Genomic DNA, 16,081 nt, shown 5'->3' with positions numbered 1-16,081 from the left:
ACAATACCCATCCCCCTTTCCGCAGTCGACCACGCCTCTTTTTGGAAGCCTTTTCAAATCGAAGGTGTGAAAAACACCGCTTCAGCAGCGAGGTTTCATGACCCGTGAATGTGCCTGTGTGGACTAAAGTGCTAATGTGAAAAGGGTCAAGCACGGTGGAAATATTTAAGTTTGTGATGCTGTTGGCGAATGTTCAGGACACACAGACTCGTTGTAACGATGGAAGTTGCAACCATAGTTGGCTAACAATGCTTTTGGGAAACGCACCCCTGGGCGGATCCATATATCGATGACTTCACACAAATATGACATTTATTTCATCAGTTTATTAGAGAAGATCAGCAAATAAATCATATTAAGATGTGTGATATCTTGTAAACCTGATTGCTGCGTATCCCAAACGTCATTGCGTTTCACACACTTTCTTGATCTTGAGTTTTGTGCTGAATGTGTTCAGGTTATCCCTAACCTTCCCAAATCACAAACGTTACTGCACATTTTTGAATTTGGTTATATAGAGTAAAACATAAGTATGTACTTAATATGAAGATGCAATTTAATTTAAATGATTTAACATATTTGTATTATTTGCATATTCAGTAGAGATTTAAATCTCAGTTCTCCATTATAATAATCATCAGCTTTGACTTTTCCCACTGCTGACCAGCGCATGAATATTTGATTCAATAAAACATGACAATCGGTTTAATGTTTAACAAGACACATGCAGTCTTTATCTGGTTAGTAGCTAACCACACTGCAAAAAACTGTCAAAATGAATAAAACGTTAAAAAAAGCCACTTGGTTTCCACTGTTTGCACAGTTCAGGAAGCTTGTTTTCTTATAGCTTTTCAAAGTGAACACAGTTTCACACCAGAGATCTGTCTGCTCAGCTCTGGTCTTCACATCAATGACTTTAAACGTCTCATATGGAGGAATCAATATCTCATTTTCATGAGGAAACTTAGAGTATTTTGTCAGATCAGCACCTTCACAAGTTCTGATTTCAAAACAAGATTGTTTTCCAAAACCTTTTGCTACTTTACGATCAAAAGAGGATGAAGCAAACTGGCCAAAACGAACTTCTTTGCCCTTAACATTCTGATCATATTGATCTTTAGTACCACGGTAAGTATCGAAGCAGCTAGTTTGTGTTTTCTTCAGAATCTGTATCGCTTCTGTTAACCAAAAGTGAAGTGAATACCATTCATATGTCCCATCTTTATATTTTTGTTTACCAGTACGAACAGCATCATTGAATTTCTGATAGAGATTAAAAAGTGTCTGAGTGTACACATAAATGGCAACTGAATGATTCTTTAACAAATTATCTCCTGGTGATATGTGAGACTCTTCAGCATATTTCCAAACTTCTGCAAATATATGATTGTTAGACATTTCCTTCTTCAGAAATTCTGTCTGCACTCGACGCTCCATTTCCTTTGTACAGCCGTCATATTGATCATCAACTGAATTCTCTTCCTTATCCAGTGGAAATATCTCTCTTTCATTAGCAGCAGTTCTGTGATCCTGCAGCGACAGCAATCATAATGATCAGTCATCAGTATTCATACATGTAATATTCATACGAGAACACAAGCTCACCTGTCCCAGAGCAGCTGAAATGAGCAGAAGAGCTCCAATGATCAGCAGCATCTTCATTCAGTCGAATCCCTCAGATGATCCTGAAGATCTAGTGAATCTATTGTGAAGTGCAGACAACAAGAAACACAACCAGGCATTCATTAATTCATTTATTCATCCAAGAATCCTGAAAAAAGGCACAGCACAGCAGTTTCCAACGTTGATAATAAATCCTCATATTAGAAGGATTTCTGAAGGATCATGTGACACTGAAGCCTGGAGGAATGGCTGATGAAAATTCAGCTTTACATTGACACATTCGATTTTAAAGCATATTAAAATAGAAAACCATTGTTTCAACATCTAATAATTTTTGTCTGTAATGTTGATCAAAAAAATGCTAGCTTTGTGAGCATGGGACAAAAACATAAAAAATAGTAATGTGTCCAATCTTTTGACCGAGTTCATTTAAATTAAAAATTTGAGTTAATATAACGAACATTTTTGAGAATCGACAACCTTTATTGAAATATTATTAAAGGATTTTGTAAGCATATGAGTGTCAGACACAGACGAGGACACAGAGGGTTAGTGCAGTGTTTGTTAAACAGAGCTAACGGACACAGGTTGAGCTCAAAGGGGAATCTTGACACGGAGACAGATGATGATAGATGATAACAGACTTTCCTTTAGAAGACAGAGGAAGATGAACAATGAAGATTGTCACAATTCACCAGTGTGAGTGCCCGTGATCACCACCAGAGGGCACTCCACCACGGACTGTCACTCCATCACAAACTACATTACCCATAATCCTTTCCCCGGACTCATTAGCACTCACTGTTTACACCTGTGTCTCATCACCTCATTACCTCTGCCTATATAAGCCTGGTTATCGCAGTCATTCAGGGTGAAGTCTTGTTTAGTGTCACAACCGCATTTCTGAGCGTTTCTCTGGTTTCGTGTATCTTGGTCTTTGATTTCTTGCCTTCTCCGTGGATTACCCTTTTGCCTGTTCCTTCTGTTTTGTTTGCCTTTTCGGACTGCTTGCCTGTGTATGACCTTTTGCATGTTTTATGGATTACGACTTTGGATTACCCTTCAATATATACTGCGTTTGGATCTTCAACCCAGCCTTCTGTCTCAGAGCAGTTCGTTACAGGAATCTTGACACTGAGACAGAGAACTCATTGATAACTCAATGGAGTGCAGTCTCATGCGCGTCATGCGGTTATTGGCCGCTGGGGGTGAGTAGGGTACGCTGGCGCGTTCTGGCTGCCGCTCCTCTCTCTCCGTAGTGATGCAGCGTGCTTTCATGTTTGCCGGGAAGTTTTTCTTGGTGTTGGCCTGGTTGCTTTCTATCGGCTCTGTGGACTCACAGATAGGCTCATTGGGAGCTGGTGCAGACGAGGCTTTAATGAACATGGCCTTACAGTACACCTCTCGCCAGCTCTTATCCCTGAAGCGGAATTACTATCTGTCGGGGGACTCCTACGACCGCTGTGACAGGGCTGGATTATTGCGGCCCAAGCGGTATATTCATCGGAGCACAGGACGAAGCTGCATTTCTTCCTCGTCATCCTAGTTTTAAATGTGTCTGATCCTCACTCTGCTCTCCATTCTGCCATGGTCACCATCCATCGACCTCCTAAACTGACTAAGGACTTTCTGTCTGAGTTTGCTGATCTTCTTTCTATATTGTCCGTCAGATTTAAGAGAATTCTGATTCTGGGTGACTTTAACTTGCATGTTGATCAGAAAAATTGTCTCTTGGCCAAGGATTTTCTATCACTCTTGGACTGTTTTAATGTTTCTCAGTTTGTAAATGTCCCCACTCACTGTAAAGGACACACGTTAGATTTAATTATTGCAAATGACTCATCTGTTTCTAATCTCTCTGTTGTGGATGCTGGACTCTCTGATCATCTAGCTATCTTTTTTAATATTGAGACATTTCATTCTAGTAGAGAGACTTCACGAATTATTTCTTTCCGTAAATGGCAATCTATTGATCATGCTACTTTTGCAAACTCGATTGTTTCTTCTTTAGTTGGGATGTCATCTGCTCCTCTTAACGATAACATTTCAGCATTCAATAATGTCCTTACAGTCAACTTGGACATCTTTGCACCCATAAAAACACACAATGTTTCATTTGCACAGTCAGCCCCCTGGTATAATGGTGACTTGCGTAGACAGAAGGCTATGTGTCGGAAATTAGAGCGAAAATGGCGTAATATGGATAATAATCAAAGCATTCCCAGGAAGCTCTTTCATACAATTAACAGTCTGCTCAAAGCAGATGGGGTCAGTTCTCTGACTTTATCTGACGGGCTGTGTAATGAGTTTCTCAAATCTTTTAGTGAAAAAATGTATAATATTCGCACAAATATCCATTCTTTGCAGTCGGCAGATCTAGCAGTAAACACTCCTAGGTTCTCTAGCATTCCTTTATCCAAATTTACTTTATTACAACCTGAAATGCTCTGCAACCAGGTTTCTGGTATGAAAGCTACCACTTGTATACTTGATCCCGTGCCTGGTAGCCTGTTTAAATCCTGTTTTGGTGCATTATGTCCCTCAGTTCTTGCTTTAATAAATGACTCTTTGTCAACTGGGGAGGTGCCAGCAGCACTTAAAACTGCTGCGGTTACTCCCGTTATAAAAAAGCAAAATTCTGAGGTGAAAAATCTGTCAAATTATCGTCCAATCTCAAATCTATCATTTCTGTCTAAAATCTTGGAGGGTGTGGTTGCAGCTCAATTAAACAAACACTTAATTGAAAATAAACTATTTGAGCCGCACCAATCAGGATTCCGTAAATTGCACAGCACTGAGACTGCGTTGGTGAAAGTCGCTAATGACTTACTGATTACCTCCGACTCCGACTCCACGTCCATTCTCATTCTCTTGGATCTTAGTTCAGCCTTCGACACTATTGACCATGTCCTACTACTTAATCGCCTCGAACATGTATTTGGCTTGTCAGAGACTGTTCTTGACTGGTTCAAGTCCTATTTTACTGACCGTAGTCAATTTGTTTTTATGGGTGGTTATAGGTCCAAGGTTGGTTCTGTTCATACGGGTGTTCCACAAGGGTCAGTCTTGGGTCCTTTACTCTTTAATATGTACATCTTTCCACTTGGTCAATTATTACAATCTCTCAACCTTAACTATCACTTTTATGCTGATGATACACAGATTTATATCCATACAAGACCGGGTCAGCAAGTGAACGTTGGGCATCTCTCTAACTGTATTTCAGAGATACAGAGTTGGATGTCCAATAATTTTTTGTCTCTAAACGGCTCAAAAACAGAAGTCATGCTTCTTGGATCTCCACATCAACTGCGAAAGGTTGGGTCTCCTATTCTGTCTGTTGATGGCGTTGCACTGGAGCTTAAATCCAAATTAAAAAATTTGGGTGTCATATTTGACGCCACATTGTCATTTGAGCCGTTTATCCAGAATACGGTTAAGACATCATTTTATCACCTCAGAAACATAGCTAGGTTATGTCCAATGTTATCCTTTTCAGTAGCTGAAAAGTTGATTAACTCTTTTGTTTTTACGCAGATTGACTACTGCAACGGTCTTCTAGCTGGGGTATCTAAATCATCACTGGATAAATTACAATATCTCCAAAATTCAGCGGCTAGAGTACTGTCTGGGGTCAGAGCCAGGGACCATATAACTCCCGTCTTGGAGTCCATGCACTGGCTACCTGTTAGGTACCGTATTGATTTTAAAATCCTTATGCTGGTTTATAAATCTCTGCACAATCTGGCACCTGAGTATCTAACTGACTTATTAATCCCATACACACCGCGTCGCAATCTGCGCTCCTCTCAGAGTGGTCTTTTGGTTGTCCCGAAGACACGGCTTCATACGTGGGGTGACCGAGCATTTTCTGTCTATGCTCCTAAGCTCTGGAATTCTCTCCCGGCCGATATCAGGGAAGCAAATTCATTGGTGACTTTTAAATCTCTTCTTAAAACATTTTATTTTAGGATTGCTTTTACATGAACTTGATTTTATGTGCTTATTTGCTTGTACTTAAATCGTGTTTATTCATTTGCTGTTATGTTTTTATTTTTTATTTTTATGCTGTCTGTAAAGTGCTTTGAGAAACCTACTTTTAAAGGCGCTATACAAAATAAATATATTATTATTATTATAACAGACTTTCCTTTAGAAGACAGAGGAAGATGACGGTGACCACAATGATGATGACGGGGAGGATGAAGATGAAGAAGGGCAGGTAAGGACGTGTTGATCGGTGCAAGACCAGACGAGGAGTGAAGGGTTGAAGAGTGCTTAATTCGGGTGATTGGGAACGAATGCGTGTGGAGTGAGTGTCTGTGTCCGAAGGTGGCGGTTGTGAAAATGAGTAAGTGTGTGTTTTATTTGTGATGACGCAGCCAAATTGTGCTGTTTTCATGATGTATCACATGTGATTCATATACAATAATATTTTGAGTTTCTGTTCATTAAACCAACTTCCTTCATTGTATCCACTCAAAGGTTTTATTTCAATAAACTCAAAGTTTTAAGGCAACCAGGTTACTTACTTTAAGTTTAACCAACTATATTTCTTTACAGTGTGTATATAATTTAAAAACGTGTTCATGTGCTGTGCAATAATACATGATGCTTGTCCATACATTGATTTATCTCATCATGTTGATCCACTTCTTTTCACTGTATTAGTGAACTAATGTAGGGGATAGTGTATGAGGGTATAGGGTGTGATTGAGAACACAGCATCTGAGCGTCGACTTTGAGCGCTGCTAACTCACAGTATATCACTGTAGGCTTTTTCTCGAAAACAACAAATATTCCCCAGAATACATTATTTTCAATGGCATTGATTCTCAAAGTGTGGTACGCAGGCTCCTACTAGTGGAACGCGGAGGAATCGCTGAATTAAATATGAATTGGCTGTGATGGGAAGAGGTGGAGGTGGATAAATGATGAAAAGCTCTCTCGCAGCGCGTGTTCCGTGGTGCTGTAGATCTGTCTTTCGCCTGTCCAACTATTGTTCGCTTTATTACAACTACAAATTACACCAGTATGGATCTTGTATTGCAGCGAATCAGCTTTCGTGTTATTGGCACAAGCCTCTTTCTGATCGTACCCCACAGACGCATAAAACAGATTTTATTCTTCAGCTGACCGTTCTTGCAGTTCCGCGATAGTGAAAGCAAAGGCGAATCATTCTCACCATCTTCTATAATGACCAAATAAAAGTATAATATACCCGATTGCACTAAAAGAGTTAATAACAGTGATGTAAACTCCGAACTCTGATGTCAGGCTGTGTGTGTTTGCTGCCTGTCAGCGCGCGCGCGCGAGTGTATTGTGTGTTTTTGGCTTATTAGCCTACTCTTGAACGATCAAATACACACATTATGCATATGTCTATATCTGACTTGAGTAAAAAAGTTTGGGACGTGTGAGTAAGTTCTCAAAGTGAAAGCAAACTAATATAGCTTAATAACAAACAGCACGCTTAAAGCACTGTTTCTAGATATGTATCTTTATGTTTTAATAATTTGTCCTATACTGACAATCAGGGCTGAAGGTGGACTTTGAATCAGAGGTATCTGCAGGTTTCACCAAGTCAAATGTAAGACTTTTTATGACCTTTTAAGACCATTATGACTGGTCTTAAAAGACTGGTTGATGTTCAAACTGTGCATTTACAGTTTAACAATAATAAATATACTTATTTGGAATAAACTGCCTCGTTTTTTAACTTTAGCTAAATAGTTATATATATAAATAGTAGGCCTACTACGCTACTGTTTTTAAATGTTGGTCATTATGGTGGTACTTGGTGTAAAAAGTTTGAGAACCACTGTTCTATGGTATACTGCCATTTTAATAGAATATATTATGTTACTGTCAGATTTTGGCATGTTTTTTACAGCAATGTTTACAGTAAGGATGTGCATTTAATTTAAAATAACCCTTAAAATATGATGTTTTCATGTAATAACCTCCGTTTCTCTTATGAAGCATCATATTTCAGTAGAAAGTCCTAAAACATGTAACATATCAGTGATGTGTAGATATGACGTTATTGGTGTGTGTAGGACACAAGAGGGCGCTACTTTCACTAATGAAATAAAGTGAAAGTGAAAGTAAGTGTATCTCCTGGAAAAACCTTAATAAAATACTGCAAACACACACACACACACACACACACACACACACACACACACACACACAGATGGAACTTGTGTTATTGTCCGAATATTCGTTACAAATATTGTGTTACATGAACCGCTTGATTGTTAATGTACTGAATGATAAATATCTTTGTGAGGGAAGTCAAACGGGTCTCAGGGGAACGGACATCATATTTCTGACAGTGAGAGTCACAAACTTATTTATTATAGCAGCGGTGCGTACAGAGCAGAGATCGTTTCCGCACCGAGTATATTTATATATATATAAATATATATATATATATATATATATATATATATATATATATATATATATATATATATATATACACAGGGGTGTAGCACCAAATTTTGGGCCCTGGGTACAAACCATCTTGCTGGGCCCCCGTACCATGTATGTGTATGTATAGAAAACTGACTTCTAAGGCCCCCCCCTGCCTCGGGCCCTGGTTACTCATCCCCCCAGTCCCACGCCCCTGTATATATATATATAGGCTATTGGAGGTGGAGTTCTTTATAACCTGCTGGATTTCTTGAAAAAAAGAGAGAAAGATTTAAAATCTTTAAAATCTAAATAAAAGACAAGATTTTTTTGTCTATTGTAATGTGTGATTTTTAACATTGACTATAATATATGTTTACATGTAATGCCACTTGCGTTGCGTGAGCAACTTAATATATAAATCTAAAGGCTATAAATATAAAGGAATTGAATAAAACGTTGTTTATTTTATAATAGTGCTTTTAAACATGTCATCTATGAAAGAGTGTATACAAGATAATTGTAATGATGACAAGCCATGTTCAATAGCCTAACAACTCTTAAATTTAAATAAAAAATAATATATAAAGATATAAAGGCTGTGTTTGTGGTATACAGCCGGATCAGTTGCGCGCCGCAAATAAGAAAGCACAACTTTAGTTTGGTGTGAACTCGCTATGCACCCTCCCGCCCACACACACACACACACACACACACACACACACACACACACCGATACACACTCTAAAGGTGAGAGGAAGATTGGGAAGTGTTGTGAATCGGTATACAGTCACATTGTAAGTTGTTTTTAATGACCTGCTTACCTTTAGCTACGTGTTCATGAGGTAAAGGAAAGGGGATATTTTAGTCCAGATCCAGATGTGCATGAGATTTGATCACACGAGAGTAAATATCAAGCTTTATGCTGTTTATCATAAACATTATACATTTGCACACTCCTCCTCCTCCAAGAATACTTTAGAACAAACCTACTAATCATACACATGTCATAGCACACAGTAGGCTCTATAGTTCATACCTGTGATGATGTGTGGAAGAGAGCAGATGACAGGAATGAAGACTGAATCAATCGCGACACACAGGAATAGCATTATAAAGAGGAAGTGTGTGTTAAACGGATGTAAGCAGTTGACATGTGAAATCGGATGCATGTCTATATCGGAATTCAACATTGTGCTTTTGGTCTTAAAGTGACTACACCTCCATTAGTCTGTCATTAAAGTTCATCAAAGAACACAAGAAAAGAAATAACACCCACTGATCTTTACTGAATAACTTTTGTAGCTAGTTTTAACAATCTATATTGAATCTATATTGAATTCATTTCTGTTCCTGAATACTGTTAGACTGTTACTGTGAAGTAACACTTCATTCTCAGCACTGGCTGACTGTTCACTTGTGTTCAGTAATGTTTAAATGTATGTAGTGTGGGATTACAAATTTATAAATTGTTATATCAAGGTTCCAATGTAATAGTATACTAACAGTTTGTTATGTACATAATGCTTTACAGTTTGGAGTTACAGACTGACTACATTCTAGGGAGATCAAGCTAATCAGTCTTTTGACTTTATGCACTTCCTGATCTATAAGCAACATTGTCAGAGTGATCACATTTGCATCTATTCGTCTGATTGGTACTGTTATGCTGATAGGATTAGGATTGGTGGTCTGATTGGCACTGTTATGCTGATAGGATTAGGACTGGTGACCTGGAAATGTATGGGGTGTGTCCCTTTTACCTGGGCGGCATGTGCATTCCTTTGTTTAGATTGTCTCCTCCTCTACTGTGTAAATCCCTCCCCCTGAAATGTGGTTAAATTACAATGTATATTGTTAAAATTAGACTTGGACGACTGCAGACACAGACGGCACGTGTGTTTCTCAATAAAGAGGAACGCCTGCCCGAAAGATATACCCAAGCTCTCCTGGTCTTCACTTCTGAGTTTCCAACAGTAGGCTACTCGTCTACTTGCAGTTTTTGCTGTGGAATATCCGTTGGAATCAAGAATTGTGAAATTTCTACAATTTTGGTTGCTTATTAATGCAATGTTACATCGGTCCAAACAATGAAAACAAATACGTGTTACACATGATATACTTTTATGGTGTATGGACTCCCTAAAATGATCTTGGCCACCCCATGTATAAAAGTCATAGAGCACAGAGAGAGAGAGAGAGAGAAAGACAGTCTCTTCCTACTTTGTTCTGTCTCTCTTCTAGACCTAATATATGCTAACAACCCCTTTCATAGTAATGTTTATGTTAAGTTATCATGGTTTAAGTTATGTACAGGACACCAAAACACACCGTACAGTGATATTGGCCCATATGATGGATCGGACAGAAGGTGATTAACAAACTTTCAGTGTGCATTGAGTAATGTATGAAGCAGGGATGCAAACACATAGTCAAAAAAGAGAGAGGTAATCGAAGCCCTCGCTCCGCAGCAAATATCCAGAAACTTACTTTGCCACCAATCCCCGGCCCACCCCATAGGCACAGAGTAAAATGAAGTTCTGGAAATGTGGTGCAGGGGCAGATAACATAGACCAGTGGTTATTTCGCTGTTTTTTTCAGGAGAGCCGCACTGGAAGGACAAAATCAACAGGAGAGCCACTTTAGCAAAGTGTAAAAAGTTACATCCAATAGCATATCTGCGTATCAATCTGTCGTCCCTGAAAATTTAATACTGTAAGGAAAGATTCAAATATAAATATTAAAAGGTATTGTGAACTTACAAATACACTTGCAGACTTATACACACACACACACACACACACACACACACACACACACACACACATATATATGAGAGAGAACGTTAAGCAAAGAGGAAGGAAAGGAAGAAAGAACATGAAGAAACCAGCAACCTCTGACAAGATCGCCTGATAACCTGGGTCATTGATAAAAATCAATGGATAGCCAGTCAGCAGTTTAAGTTCCTCTGGAAATACCCAAAGACTGAGTATATATACCTCTGCTTTTGGACTCTAGGGTGTTCATCTTTTGATTTGATTGATAGATGTATCCTCGTAGAGAAATGTATCTCTATGAATACTTGCTCATTGCTCTGCTGTATGATTTTAACTTGAATTGCTCTAATGAGACTGTAACAAAGTTCGATAGTAGGAGGAAGGAGCTAGATACCAACGGGTGATCCGCGCGTTGGTATCCTTCATGCGGTGGAGCCATTGGAGAGGAGCGTGGTCTGAACAGAGGGTGAACTCTCGCCCCAGGAGGTAGTAGCGGAGGGTGAGAACGGCCCACCTGATGGCCAGACACTCCATCTCTATGGTGCTGTACTTAGCTTCCCTCTTGGAGAGCTTACGGCTAATGTACAGCACCGGCCGCTCTCCCCCCTCCACCTCCTGGGCCAGGACTGCGCCCAGCCCCCTGTCCGACGCGTCAGTCTGCAACAAGAAAGGGAGAGAAAAGTCAGGGGAGTGTAAGAGCAGCCCGCCACATAGAGCAGCCTTTACTCGGGTAAAAGCCTGTTGACACGGCTCCGTCCACTGGACCGTATCTGGTAGCCCCTTTTTAGTAAGGTCAGTCAAAGGGCTGGTGAGGTCCGAATAATTTGGTATAAACCGTCTGTAATATCCCGCCAGCCCCAAGAACTGCCTAACCTCCTTTTTGGTCTTGGGTCTCGGACAGGTTGCAATTGCTGCGGTCTTATCAATTTGGGGACGCACCTGTCCATGACCCAAGTGGAAGCCCAGATACCTTACTTCCACCCGCCCAATCGCACACTTCTTTGGGTTGGCCGTGAGCCCCGCTCCCCTCAGCGCCCTCAAGACCGCCCTGACATGCTGCATATGCCGCTGCCAATCGTGACTGTAAATCACGATATCATCCAGATAGGCAGCAGCATATGCGGCATGGGGACGCAAAATCCTGTCCATGAGGCGCTGAAAGGTAGCGGGCGCCCCGAACAACCCGAAAGGAAGCGTGACAAATTGGTGCAATCCAAACAGCGTGGTGAAAGCTGTCTTTTCTTTGGACAATGGAGACAAGGGGATCTGCCAATAGCCCTTTGTTAAGTCCAGCGTCGAATAAAATCGAGCCGTGCCCAACCGACCAAGCAACTCGTCAACCCGCGGCATTGGATACGCGTCGAATTTCGACACAGCGTTCACCTTGCGGTAGTCCACACAGAACCTGACCGAGCCGTCTGTTTTGGGGACCAAAACTATCGGGCTCGCCCAGTCACTGTTGGACTCCTCGATTACTCCCATGTCGAGCATTGCGCCTAATTCTTCCTGAACTACCTTTTTCTTGTGTTCAGGCAAGCGATACGGCCGGCTGCGAACTACCACGCCCGGCTCGGTCTCGATATGGTGCTGAATCAAGTCGGTACGTCCCGGTAGGGGCGAGAACACGTCAGCGAACTCCGCCTGCAATTTTGATAAATCAGTGAGTTGTAACGGTGAGAGGTGATCTCCCCCAGGGGGCAGCGCGACTGATTGCGCTTTAATGCTCGCCTCTGGCCCGAGATCATCCTCTCCCCCGATCACCGTTGCCCACAACACTGATTCCACCTCATTCCATTTTTTTAGCAGGTTGAGGTGGTATATTTGACGTGCCCCGTTCCTATCGGATCGTATCACTTCATAATCGAGCTCTCCTACCTGTCGTGCGACCTCAAACGGCCCCTGCCACTTTGACATTAATTTCGAGCTCGATGTAGGGAGTAGAAAGAGCACTTTCTCTCCCGGTGTGAATTTGCGTAGTTTTGTACCCCTGTTATATGACCGGCTCTGGCGGTCCTGGGCTTGCAACAAATTCTCCCTCGATAGCCGCCCCAAAGTGTGGAGTTTTGTTCGCAAGTCCAGCACATACTGAATTTCGTTCTTGGCCAAAGAAGGCCCCTCCTCCCAAGTTTCTCGTAGGACGTCCAGCACCCCCCGGGGCTGCCGTCCGTAGAGAAGCTCGAAGGGGGAAAACCCCGTGGAGGCTTGCGGGACCTCCCGTACAGCAAATAAGAGGGGTTCTAACCACCGATCCCAATTTTTGGCGTCTTCCTGTACGAATTTACGGATCATGGATTTAAGAGTGCGATTAAACCGTTCGACCAAGCCGTCTGTTTGTGGGTGATAGACGCTTGTTCGAATGGATTTAATGCCCAATAATCCGTACAATTCGCTTAACGTGCGTGACATAAACGCCGTGCCTTGATCAGTGAGGATTTCCTTCGGAATCCCCACTCGGGAGATTAAACGAAACAGTGCGTCCGCAACACTCTTCGCAGAGATGTTGCGGAGAGCCACTGCTTCCGGATATCGTGTTGCGTAGTCCACGATAACTAGCGCAAAACGATGTCCGCGTGCGGATCGCTCTAATTGCCCGATGAGGTCCATCGCAATTCTCTCGAAGGGGACCTGCATTAATGGAAGGGGGCGCAATGGCGCTTTTGGGGCGGCCAGTGGGTTCACCAACTGACATTCAGGACAAGACGTGCACCACCTGCGCACGTTGTCATGAATGCCTGGCCAAAAAAATCGGGTCATTAAACGATTCAGCGTGGCCGCCTGTCCCAGGTGGCCCGCCATCGGGTTAGAGTGAGCCGCCTGGAAAAGCATTTCCCGGCGGCTCTTTGGCACTAACAACTGGGTTGTATCTACCTTTGTCTGAGTGTCTTGGGTCACTCGATACAACCGATCCTTTATTATGGCAAAATAAGGATAGGAGACCGGCAAGGCAGGTTGGAGAGACTGTCCGTCGATCGATCGGACCTGCTGAAAAGCGTTCTTAAGGGTTTCATCCTGGGACTGCTCCAGAGGAAAGTCATCGCGGTCCGAGAGAATTAGTCTCTCAATCCCGCTCGGTTCCTCTGGAGTTGTCTCCGAGGGTCCCGGTTCAGTCTCCCCAAGCTGTACTCGCACCGCCCCCTTCCTGGCCTTTTTCTCCCAAGTGGCATCCGCACACAACGATCCCAATAAAGCCGTAAAGGCGGGCCACCTCTATACTATGCTTTTGACCCCGAAACTGTATCGTGACTGGGACAACCGGATATTCCACCACATCCCCGTGCACACACCGCACCTTAACCATGCGGCTTGTATCCGACCCGCTGGAGGATGGCCCTCTTTAGGTCCTCGTACTCGAGGAGGTTCGCCACCGGTAACTGTTGTGCGGCCGCCTGGGCTTCCCCTGTCAGCAGTGGCATAAGGCGCACCGGCCACTGTGCCCGGGGCCACCCGCAGGCCTCCGCGGCCTTCTGAAATAGGTCAATAAAGGCCTCCGGGTCATCTTGTGGCCCCATTTTGTGCAGGGGCACGTGGACCGGTGCGCTGGTCCGCCCGGCGGCTTCGGCGCGAACCTCCCGGTCGATCCAGCTCCGGAACTTCTCGCGGTCCTCTTGCTGGCCCCGGACAATGGCCTTGAAGCGGCGCTCCTGGTCTGTCCGGAGGTCCAGCATGGCTTGGTGTTGGTCCTGATGGAGGACCGCGAGGGATGTAATAATGTCCGCAAATGGCGAGGCGGAGGGCGTCTGCATGGCGGCGGCGCTGTCCTACTTCCTCCCGGGTTTCGGCACCAGTGTAACAAAGTTCGATAGTAGGAGGAAGGAAGAGGACACGGGGGTCGGCTGGACGGTTGATGCTTCTTTATTATAACTCAGAACTTGTTATAACTTCAACAACACACACTGCGGTGTGAATTCTCATAGACACGCGATCACTTCCGGGTCGGCACTTCCGGCTTCCGGTAACTCAGTCTCTGGGGTTTTGCATCAACCGTCCGATCTCTCTCTCTCTCCCCGGTCTCTGGTTCCGCCGAGGTTTTATACCCTCTCCGCGCTCATTACTGGAACAAGAGACAGGTGTTATTAATCTGCGTCCAACCCACTCACTTACCGCTCGTCCCGCGGCTCTCTCTCCCGCTGCAGACCTCGCTGAACCACGCCCCCCTTGCCACAGAGACCAAGTTATTTTTTACATCTATTGCTTTGAACTGCATTCAAGGTAATTATCCTGTGTGTTCTTCCACTCATACAGGACTGCCCTGTTGAGATTGGAAAAGCTGAAGTATTATAATCTGTAACCTTTTGATATTTTGCTAATAACTATTGATTATTTTGTAACCAGTATTTTTATCTTTTGTATAAATACATTTTTATTTTATAAAGACAAAGTACTGTTCAGTTTTTACTTCAGCTTATAAAGACAGTTCTATAAGAATAGAAAGAGCATTATAGTGCATCTTACAAGGCCAAGGTCAACCAACCATCCATGAGAGAATCTGCTGGAGGGTAAGCATGAATTCATTTAAATGGTTATTGACCGATTATTGATTATGTTCATTAAAGCGTAGAAGGTCATTGACCGAGATCACTGGTATGTGATAAACGAGCTAGTGTAGGTTTAGACCTAATTCTGACCTGACAGCACAAGGCTACTTAGTTGCAATTATTATTATTGTATCCTAAGGGTTAACCAGGACCTGAGATAAATACCAGATCTCACTACAATATGCAATGCAATAAATACAAAAGGCAGACAGATAGTGGGTAGGCATGCATAATATATTTTTAATGTAAGCGCATATTTTTTTAGTGCTGTCAATCGATTAAAAAATTAGATTATATCAAATTTTTCTGTAATTAATTGCGATTTATGTTTTTTATATATATTCTATGATGCAATCATTTTACAGTAAATAGCTAAATTAATGTAGAAAAAACAAAGACAGTATATTTGAAATATTTGTTCAATGGAATATTTTTATGAATATGAATAAAGGCCGGTATCAATGAAACAGATTTGTCTCTATGAAACATTTTCCCACCGATTTTAAACATAGATTATAGCCATTCAACATTACAGTGTAAACTTTTTATTTTTATTTTTTTTTAGCATTTATTAGGCTTTAAACTTCAACTTAAAACAATCCTCTCATAAACCGATGTCATATTTACCTGTGTCCTTCCTTTCTCACAGGTAGAAAATAGGCTACAGAAATTGAACAAAGTTATCAAACAGTCCGCACTGCATAAATTATTAATTAAATATAGATTAAT

At 42.1% G+C, this 16,081-nt stretch overlaps 1 protein-coding gene across 2 annotated transcripts; it reads right to left on the bottom strand.

The window, feature by feature from the left end:
- LOC137090390 (ecto-ADP-ribosyltransferase 5-like) lies at positions 1-9,135 on the bottom strand. Of its 2 annotated transcripts, none has more exons than XM_067454388.1 (3): positions 9,080-9,135; positions 1,606-1,702; positions 1-1,530 (listed from the first exon to the last, which is right to left on the bottom strand). In XM_067454388.1, the coding sequence occupies exons 2-3, from the start codon at positions 1,660-1,662 to the stop codon at positions 742-744; spliced, it is 846 nt and encodes a 281-aa protein (XP_067310489.1). In that variant the 5' UTR covers positions 1,663-1,702; positions 9,080-9,135; the 3' UTR covers positions 1-741. The 2 variants fall into 2 exon arrangements, with proteins under 2 accessions (XP_067310489.1, XP_067310497.1); XM_067454396.1 differs by having other exon boundaries at positions 8,865-9,126.
- Positions 9,136-16,081: the final 6,946 nt, after the last annotated feature.

Source organism: Pseudorasbora parva, chromosome 2 (genome assembly GCF_024679245.1).
Source record: "Pseudorasbora parva isolate DD20220531a chromosome 2, ASM2467924v1, whole genome shotgun sequence".
NCBI classification, from domain to species: domain Eukaryota; kingdom Metazoa; phylum Chordata; class Actinopteri; order Cypriniformes; family Gobionidae; genus Pseudorasbora; species Pseudorasbora parva.
This window is presented reverse-complemented; position numbering and strand designations above follow the sequence as displayed.

Bases quoted from the DNA above. Each gene is read 5' to 3' on its own strand.
- LOC137090390 (XM_067454388.1), bottom strand. From the start codon at position 1,662: ATGAAGATGCTGCTGATCATTGGAGCTCTTCTGCTCATTTCAGCTGCT. The intron at 1,531-1,605 runs GTGAGCTTGTGT...CTGTCGCTGCAG, and splicing joins TTTCAGCTGCTCTGGGACAG to GATCACAGAACTGCTGCTAA.